At 34.7% G+C, this 9,847-nt stretch overlaps 1 protein-coding gene across 1 annotated transcript; it reads left to right on the top strand.

Moving 5' to 3' along the window:
- LOC145591491 (COP9 signalosome complex subunit 5a-like) lies at window positions 1-7,070 on the top strand. The gene is made up of 6 exons (XM_081647954.1): window positions 1-546; window positions 2,736-3,017; window positions 3,112-3,259; window positions 3,440-3,519; window positions 6,488-6,565; window positions 6,702-7,070. The coding sequence occupies exons 1-6, from the start codon at window positions 82-84 to the stop codon at window positions 6,786-6,788; spliced, it is 1,140 nt and encodes a 379-aa protein (XP_081504080.1). The 5' UTR covers window positions 1-81; the 3' UTR covers window positions 6,789-7,070.
- The last annotated feature ends 2,777 nt before the right edge of the window (window positions 7,071-9,847 follow it).

The raw sequence follows: 9,847 nt of genomic DNA, 5'->3' as shown, positions 1-9,847 counted from the left end.
GTATTACAAGTTTACAACTTCCTATTACTCTCTTCACCTGTTCCTTCTTCTTCTTCGTCTTCTCTCTCTTTCTCCTCAACAATGGACCCAAACTCCATTGCAATGGCGAAACAAAGGTGGGAATTAGAGAACAACATCCAAACCCTCGAACCAACCGACCCCACCACTACAACCCCAACACCAATCCCAACAGAACCAACCCCATCTTCTTCATCTTCCACCGCCGCAACTTCCGACGCTTCCGACGCCATTTTCTTCTACGACGAAGCAGCACAGACCAAATTCCAGCAAGAAAAACCATGGGTTAATGACCCGCATTACTTTAAACGGGTTAAGATCTCGGCTCTCGCGTTGTTGAAGATGGTGGTTCATGCTCGTTCTGGGGGTACGATTGAAGTTATGGGGTTGATGCAAGGGAAAACTGATGGTGATGCGATTATTGTTTTGGATGCTTTTGCTTTGCCTGTTGAAGGTACTGAAACTAGGGTTAATGCTCAAGCTGATGCTTATGAGTATATGGTTGAGTATTCTCAGACTAATAAGCAGGTATTTTATCCTAATTTTGATTTTGATTTTGATTTCAATTGGAAGGAAGAGTTAATTTTGATGCGGTTGTTTTTAGGGTTTATTGATTTTTGGGGAAGAAGGGTTTGATCACTGTTTATTTTGTTTTGAATTTCCTTTTTTCTGGGGTTTTTTTTTATTTGATGAAGGGTGGAATTTTCTGTGTGTTCGTTGTGAAATTAATCTTGGTGTTGATAGAACCCTAGTTTTTTTTGGTTGTTTATTGATCAGGGGTTTTGGGGACTTGGTGAAAAAACCCTAATTTGATGTTTGATTTTTCGAAAGCATTGAGCCCTAGATTGTAGTTCTTTCTTTTGATATCAATTCTATGATACTTGAGGATATTTTGAAGGTTTTTGATGTTTTCTGTATAATGAAGTAGTATGAAGTTTTGGCTTTTGAGTGATTTGTTGTCTATTCGGTTGCAATTTTTATGTGAATAACGGGTTACGGTTTTGTCTCTGTGTGAATGTAATTAATGTGATGAATTGGTTTGAAGGGGAGAAGGATTACTCTGGTTCACCTTGAAAGAGTTGACACTTCTTTTGCACTTATGTGGTACACTACCTGTTTTTTAGGCTTTTAGCCTTTTAGTGAATTTTGTCGAAGTCGTTGATATTTCTTTTGAATAGGAAAGTAGGGGGATGGTAGAAGGGAGATGAGTATATTGGCAGCTGTGTGAAGGATGAGGATGAAGAGTGGTCATAGTAAATGATGTGATGTTTTTGCTTTAAGGGAATTTCTGTGTTTTCGTTGTGAAATTAATTTAACAGTTGATAGAACCCTAGTATTTTGTTGTTCATTGATCAGGGGTTTGGGGAAGAATCTGATGTTTGATTTTGCAATAGCATTGAATCCTAGACTTGAGTTCTTTCTTTTGATTTCAATTTAGGATACTTGGGGAGTTGGGGGTAATCTGAAGGTTTTTGTGGTTTTCTGTATAATGATGTAGTAAGAAGTTTTGAGTGATCGGTTGTCTATTTGGTTGCAATTTTTATTTGATTAACGGGTTACAGTTTTGTCTGTGTGAACGTAATTCATATTGGTTTGAAGGGGAGAAGGATTACTCTGGTTACACATTTGTTTCACTTAGCTCGTGCACTAGCCGCTTTCTAGGCTTTTAGCGAATTCTTATTGAAATATTTCTTTTGAATAAGGAATTAGGGGGGCGGTAGAAGGGAGAGGAGTATTCTGGCAGCTGTGAGAAGGATGTTGAAGAGTGGCCATAGTAATGAGTAAATGTTGTGATGTGGTGTTGAATGAGAGTTAGTTTTGGCATGACATTGATGATAGCGTTTTGAGATTGGCTGATAATTTTTATTTTTGTTGTTGTTGAAAGAACAACTTCTGTTTTCTTAATTTGGTTCATTTTACTTATTGTTGCACTACAGATGTGCATTTGCATTGAGTTAACTTATTTTCTCCTAACTAACTACAGTAATTGTTTTCTCTTAGGTGCTTAGAATTGTATTTTCTAGAAACTACACAATTTCTTCAATAAGTCCCCATTCTGCTAATCTTATTTTGACTCACTGTAATTCAGACAAATAGACAGTATAAGTTCAAGTTAGTTCAGACAAAAGCTCAAAGAAATTCAGACAAAATTATTTCAGTCAAAATAAGTTCACATAATTATAGACAAAATAAGTTTTTACCATGCAATTACACACACAAAGAAGAAAAATTCAATGTAAGGTTTTTTTTTCCAGACAACAAAAAGATCAAATAATTTCAAATACGGTAAGTTTTTACATAAAAAGTTGAAAAGAATATGGTCTAGTTATCATCAATTTAAGTGATGTTCATTCTATGTGATTTCTTTGTGCAACACATAGCTTTAAAATTTTTGCACCTCTGTCCTCCTAGTTTTTTATATTAATGGTTGGTTGCTATTCTTTTATATGCCTTATTCTTGAAAATTTTGGATGGCTTGCTCTTCTTTTATATATCAATGTTATTAACTTTAACTATATATAAGAGAAAGTGTTATTATTATTTGTTAATCTATTTATTTCTATTTCACACTAAATAATTTAATTAAGCATATTCTTGGTCAAAATTCAAAACAACAATGAACCTTTTTCTTTGTTGGAACCCTAAAGTTTCATGCCATTATTATTTCTGCTGCTGCTGCTTAGTCAGTGATGCTCATGCAAACATTGGTTGTTTAGGCAGGACGTCTGGAAAATGTGGTTGGTTGGTACCACTCTCATCCTGGTTATGGTTGCTGGCTTTCGGGTATTGATGTTTCAACACAAATGCTCAACCAACAATTCCAGGAGCCCTTTCTGGCTGTTGTTATTGATCCAACAAGGACTGTTTCTGCTGGAAAAGTTGAAATTGGTGCTTTCAGGACATATCCAGAAGGATATAAGCCACCAGATGACCCTATCTCAGAGTATCAGACAATTCCATTAAACAAGATTGAAGACTTTGGAGTACATTGTAGACAGGTCTCTTACAAGCCTCTGTTGCTTTGCTGCAACTTTTGATATTATTGGGTGCTTGATTTCTTCTTCCTCATTTTGTATTTTTCCTACTTGGCAGTACTACTCACTGGACATCACATATTTTAAGTCTTCACTTGATTGCCATCTGTTGGATCTTCTGTGGAACAAATATTGGGTGAATACTCTTTCCTCATCTCCATTGCTGGGAAATGGAGACTATGTTGCTGGGCAAATTTCAGATCTGGGTAATTTATCTATCTAGCCTTGATTATTGTTCTGATCATTAATTTTGTAGTAAAAGCCAGAATTGAAGTCGTTGAGCATCTGAATAAGTAGCTTCCTCTTACCATTTGCTTTGATAGTTTGATATATGAACCTTACCACTTGCTTCTCATTTCATAATCAGTAACTTCTTGATTGTGCAGCTGAGAAGTTGGAGCAGGCTGAGAATCAAATGGGCCATACACGATTTGGGTCTATAATCACTTCTCAAAGAAAAAAAGAGGTCAGCAGCGGGAGTGAATTTTTTTACTGCGGAGAATGGATTGAGTTGCTTGGTTTATGGTTTCTATAGTCATGCATAGTACTTGTTTAAATTTCTAACTATTGTACTGCTTTCAAGGCTTTTTTTTTAAGTTTTGGGGGGGGGGGGGGGGGGGGAGGGGGGGGGGGGGGCGCTCTTGAGTCTTAGCTTAATTATTACTAAGACCGTTCATCTTTTACAGTGGTCATAGAAATACACATTGATCAAAGAACAGGTATATGATGCTGCACATGTACATCAACTCACAATTTTTAAGGAATATGCAACACAATAGTGACTAGATTTGTGAAAATATTATCAAACTCTTAAGTAGTTAGTCTTGTCTTTTCTATGTTTTTTCTGGAAGTAATGTGCGGTAAATGTTAGTTTTACCCTTACCCTTACAAGTCATCTCAATCAATGATACTTGAGGTGCTTTGAATTTTAGGTTCCATCCAGGTATTTGAGTGTTTTTTTTTTTTTTAAAGCTTGAGAAATTGCAACTTGCTTATACCTAATTTGTTAATAGTACATACTGAAAGTAAATACGTTTTTGAGTGCTTTGGATACAATGTGCTGTTTCAGCAGTCTGCATGACACTTTTGGCTGTGTGGTTTTTCCTTTTTGCTGTGATCTGTTTTACAGGTAGTTTTGAGCACATACATAAATTGGATTTACTGTCAAGGTTTTTTTTTTCTTTTTTTTGTTGTTGTTTTAAGGGAATGCTGTTTTTTCTAGATTAATTATGCTTAGCCCTTCTTGCTTTAACTTCAGAAGACCAATGCCGTAGGGCTATCTTTCTGCTTCTTTCTCTTGCACGTGGACTCTCCGTGGTTTGTGTTGGTTTAAAATAGTTACACCAAAAAGATCATGAAGCTTAAAATATCTAGGTTTGAACTGGATTTTCTGTAATGGAATATGGTATAGTTGATGTATTTTTTCCATCATTGCTCCCTATCATTTCTATATCTTGACGCTCAACGGAGGTGATCATGACTTGCTGCCTGCTTGGTTAAACTAACTCTTGCATAAATGTATGCTTACACAATATCTTACTTCGTCACCTTATTTCCTGAAATGTACAGATGGTTAATGAACAAATTCAGAAATATAAGGTCATGCTTGTTTTTGCTATCTTTTTTTTTTTCCTTGACAATACATTTGTCATCACACTTGATAAAATTGTTCCAAGTAATTAAGCTGATGGATTTGATGGCCTGTGTTGTCTTGACTTAACCAAAAATAAAAAAAATAAAAAAGGCCAGTGAACTGTTAATTGTATGAATTTGAAGATGCTTATTCAAAATTTGATGGAAAAGGTATGACTGTATACCTGCCTAAGTGTTAGACCTAGCAATATTGTGGATATAAAAATCCATTTTTGTCTCCAGAATGAAGTGTTAAGTGTCCATATCGATGTTGGGGCGTTGAGGATCCACTGATCCAGCATGGTATTTGAGGTGAAGTGAAGGTTCCGAGTAATAAGTTTGGGAATGAGGTCTTGGATTTTCAGATGGTAAACTTGGAATCTTAATGTGTGAGCCGAAGTTTTGGGTTTAAGACTATTAATTTATGTTACGTTCAGTGGTTTATGACGTGACTTGATGATTTACATAAGAAATAGGGATGGACTTGAAGTGAATCGGAATACTGAAGTCTTGGTTTTAACACAATTAAGTCTTTTGTCCATCAACTGCATTTTTGCTTAGCAAGGTTTTTCTAAGGTTGGTCTTATAACCTGTAGGTTTGGTGGTTTGATTACCTAAAGGCTTAGATCTTTGAATGAGATGGGCTAACTGAGAATATAAAGGTTATTATACATATTCATGAGAAGCTTCACATTGGTCTTCTTGTAAGCTTAGGGTAAGAGAATTGCTTGTGGATACCTAATTCTTTCTATATCTCTTTGGCATTTTTCCTCTAGATGTTCTAATCATTTTTCACTCAACTAGCTGATTCTGGCATAAAGTTTTCGAATTCTTACCAGAAATTGTGTGTGTGGTGTGTGTAGGTTTCTTTCACCTTTTAAAGAAACTGCCTTGATCATTTATGTTTCCCTCTTTCTTTTACCAGTTCTCTCTTTGGAAAAGCAGATTTGCATTGAGTCTATAATAACCAGCTACTCCTGATGCATGTCTTTTGCTTTATGCTCCAGCAGAATATAAATGCTGTAGGCACTTTTATTTGATCAGCCTGATGACAAACACTAGAATACTCACATGCATCCCCCTCTATTAAGAGCTGCAAAAATACATCCTTATGTTACATCATTGGGTCACTTTAATGTTTTACCAACCTGAAGTCTAGCAGTCAATCTACGTTAATTTCTTGGATTTTATGTAGTATTTTAATCTTGAATCTGCAATTCTGCTAATATGTTCCCTTTGTTTGGAAGTATGTGGATTTACGTGAGGATGAAGTTTTGGATCGTAAGGGATGGAGGAGAAAGATTTATGTTGATGACTACACGGAATAATCAAATTTGGTTCATGTTAGCCGACCCCACTTTTGGGATTAAGGCTTTGATTGATTGATTGATTGATTGATTGTTTGGAAGTATGTGGAGCTCTAAATGTATCGCACTGAATGCCATTCTTGCAATGTCAAGTAGAGCTTGAAATTTGTCAGTTATGGGCTCTCTAATATTAGTTTCTCTGACTTCAATGGGATGATCTAGTTATCTACAAACGATGAGAAAGTTTTTATTCTCTAACTTTAATGGGATGGTCTATTAAAAGATGAGAAAAAAGTTTTTTTTTTTTTTTTTCTCTCTCTAACTTCAATGGGATGATCTAGTTATCTCCAGAAGATGAGAAAGTTCTTTCTTTGTACTGCTGCAATCTTTAGCCTATATACTAGGATGTCTGCAATTATGGCCAACATTGCTTTATTTTTACATCAGATATGATCTGAATTACTTTTTTTGGATTTTGACTTACATCAATTGCAGGAAGAACCGGCACTTGCCAAGATTACTCGTGACAGTACAAAGATAACGGTTGAACAAGTTCATGGTCTGATGTCGCAGGTATATGGCTAATTTTGTTTGTTATGCACTAGTGCTTATAGCTTTCCACTAGTGTATCTCTAGTCATGTGATGACCAATGTTTTAAATCTGTTTTCACTCACCTATCACTTTATGGCTCTTGTTTCCCTCTCACAGGTCATTAAAGATATACTTTTCAATTCTGTCCGGCCAGATCGGTCCCAGGCAGAATCATCAGAGCCCGAACCAATGGTTGAGGCATGAGTATGGTATGCATCCCATGCAAGATCCTGGAGTTTTATAAGCCTGAGGGTTTTCTTTTGAACATTTTAGATGTAAATCCCTTGTTGATTTTTGAGCACTCACACAAACTTTAGGATTCTTATAACTGACTGTGGATCTTATAGTCATTAATCTATAATATTATTAAAACTCATGGGAACAACATGCTAACAACATGTGTCACCCATATGCCACATGTGCACCACATGTCATTCTATGTGTCATCCCTCATCTCTCACCATATTGAATTGTATTAATGTTTAGTCTCTTTAACAAAAACTCTTCATTTGTCTAATTTTAATTCTATATAATTGTGTTTAATTTAATTGAAAAACTTTTCACATGGATCTCTTATTACATTTTTATTTAGTTATTAATATTGTTTAACATTAACTCTTCTAAATTAATTTAATCAAACTTATAATTTATGATGATCCGGGGCATCGTCCGGGTCACTAACTAGTTAAAGGATTAAATGCTTAAAATCATTCCATGTGTGATATTACTTGAAATCTGTTATGAACCTTAAATGCTTGCTTGTTCACGGTTTTGCCGACTGATATAAGGTTTGTCGTCTTTGTGGTCTTCCATCAGCCCGTTTTATCCATACTCTGTTACAAAAGCTACAATGGTAGACTACATTCTTTTCCTCAGATTTCCCCATTGCCTTGGGATATCAAGGCATATTGTTAAAGGTGACTAAAGAGCTTGTTATGGGCCCTTTGATTGAGGCTGAGAATATGGGTTAGAGGAAAAAGGCTTATTCCATTGTTTTGGCCTTTTGCTTTTAAAATCCTCTTCATCACTTTTGCTGTAAGAAGTTTACCACAAAATTGGCAAGTTGATTCCCATTTTGCTAAAAGGTTTCATGATTCCCCTACATAGAGAATCTCAATTATGAAATTGAAATTGGACCATATTAAAATTTAAAACACCACCTCTTATCCTCCCATGCTATAGAATCTATTATGTACTCGGGTATACCTTAAGTTAAGTTAGGTGTAACAAAGGTTACTTCTTAAAATACGCCTTGGGTAAACAAAGTCCTTGATCTACCTGTAAGAAGAAGGTTTTATACTTCTATTATCTTAGAAAATACGTATACAGTGAGAAACTTTAGGAGTTGGGATTTTGGCATGTATGTTTCGTGTATTGGTCCAATCAATAATTCTTCACTCCAAATATCAATCTCATTGACAATCCATCTAATGGACCCATGACGCATAGAGAATGGCTTCCATCCTTTATCGAGGGATAAAAGTCTATGATAATAACTACTTTAGTATTAGAAGACAATAACACTAATAAATAGTACGTGGATAATTGGATTATGCCAACATAGTTTATATACATCTGTAGTTTTATTGGGCAATGAGAGTGAGCTCAGGTAGTTAAAGTTTTCCTCCTAGTTTCTTCCGAGATTGATTCTCATCACTTGCCCTTATGGCTCTCTAAACACTAAAATAAAAATCGTTCTTGCATTGTTTGGGTATAATAAAGTAGTGATATGACATAAGATAAATTATCTACTACTAAAAAATTCCCTAAACTTGTTTAATTGATTTTTTAGTATGGGAAAAAAGTTTCTGAAATCCAATGAGACATGAACATCTTGTAAAAAAGAGTAGCTAAATTTGGTATTGGTAAGCAATAGCTCTTGAAGGTCTAAAAGAGCAAGTAGAGTGTTTTGCCTAGGAAGAGCCATTGATTTGAAATTCACTATTCAAAAATCAAATATTGTGGAATTTGAAAAGGAGTTAGTGGTGGGGCATGAATGACTTGAAAGGAAAATGAAGGCCACATAACTTGCCTTACTACTCTCAGTGAAGAATTGAATAGTTGAAGAAGACAGGAACCACAAAATTAGAGACTACCTCAAAATGGAAGGGACCAAGGGAAGTAGCACCCAATATAAATACTTAGTTACTTATTGAAAAGCTCATATACTCATTAAAATTGAAGGACAATGCAAGCCATCGTTGGTGGTTAAGGCTATTCCGCATAACAGAGTATCAATTAGTGGATGTCAATTATCTTAGTTGGTTAAAGTATTAGAGGTAGTATTTAAGAATTGTGATTAATAAATCCTGTGTTTATCATTTCCCTCCGCATTCTCTCTAAACCAAGACCGGGAGAGGAGGGGGGGGGGGGAGTATTAACACCTTAAGAAAATATATTGGATTGTTTATAGCTCTCCCTAACATTTTCTTAATCAAAGGATCTTCACAACTGGTAGATGAGAATCAAACCTTACTTCCAACTTTTCATTTAGAAGATAATATAATGAAGACTTTATCAAATCTTATTGTATCATGATAAATCTAGGAAAATCTCACAATCTTAATCAACATGTTAAAATGAGTAACGCTGAAAGTTTTTTTTTTTTTTTTTTTTTTCCCCCCTTAAAAAGGGAATACAGTTATACTATTCGAATTTGATTATCATATATATTTTAAATTTAAATTAAACTATCAATAATACAATTTTGTCAATTTAAGTAAAATAATGGCTGATTATATACAAGTATTTGCATTAATTTTTAAAAAGATTTATATACAAGTATTTGCATTAATTTTTAAAAAGAGGACAATATCAATTCTTTTTTCTTTTGACTAGATTACTCCCTTCCATTTTTCATTCCTTGCCTTGCCTTGTCTTCCTCCATATTGGTGGGTTGGAAATGGGGGTGTTACAAGCAATCATACATTCTCATGACTTTTTATCATCTCTATATCTATCATTTGAGAAATGGGATTGGATTCTCTCTCTTTAGTATTTAGGTTCAAATTGGATGCTCTCTACAATATCCTTAGCTTTTTGAACATCTTCACATGGCCTTTACCGACCTCCACTATTTCTTGGATTAGATTCTCCTAATATTTGGCTCTGATTATTAATAAACACTATAAATTAAATTAAAAGAGAATTAAATCAAAGAGTAAATTGATGCTTAAATTTCTTAGAACAAAATAAAATAAATGATTTGATGAAATTGGCATAAGATGGATAGAGAAGTATGTTTAGAATGGTGTCAACCTTGT

This window comes from Chenopodium album, chromosome 18, assembly GCF_948465745.1.
Source record: "Chenopodium album chromosome 18, dcCheAlbu1.1, whole genome shotgun sequence".
NCBI classification, from domain to species: Eukaryota; Viridiplantae; Streptophyta; class Magnoliopsida; order Caryophyllales; family Amaranthaceae; genus Chenopodium; species Chenopodium album.
The sequence above is the reverse complement of the archived record's forward strand: the minus strand, read 5'-3'. Positions and strand labels throughout refer to the sequence as shown.

Excerpts from the sequence above, each read along its gene's own strand:
- LOC145591491 (XM_081647954.1), top strand. The coding sequence starts at position 82 with ATGGACCCAAACTCCATTGCAATGGCGAAACAAAGGTGGGAATTAGAG. Across the intron at positions 547-2,735 it reads ATTCTCAGACTAATAAGCAG|GCAGGACGTCTGGAAAATGT; the intron begins GTATTTTATCCT and ends TTGGTTGTTTAG. Across the intron at positions 3,018-3,111 it reads TTGGAGTACATTGTAGACAG|TACTACTCACTGGACATCAC; the intron begins GTCTCTTACAAG and ends CCTACTTGGCAG.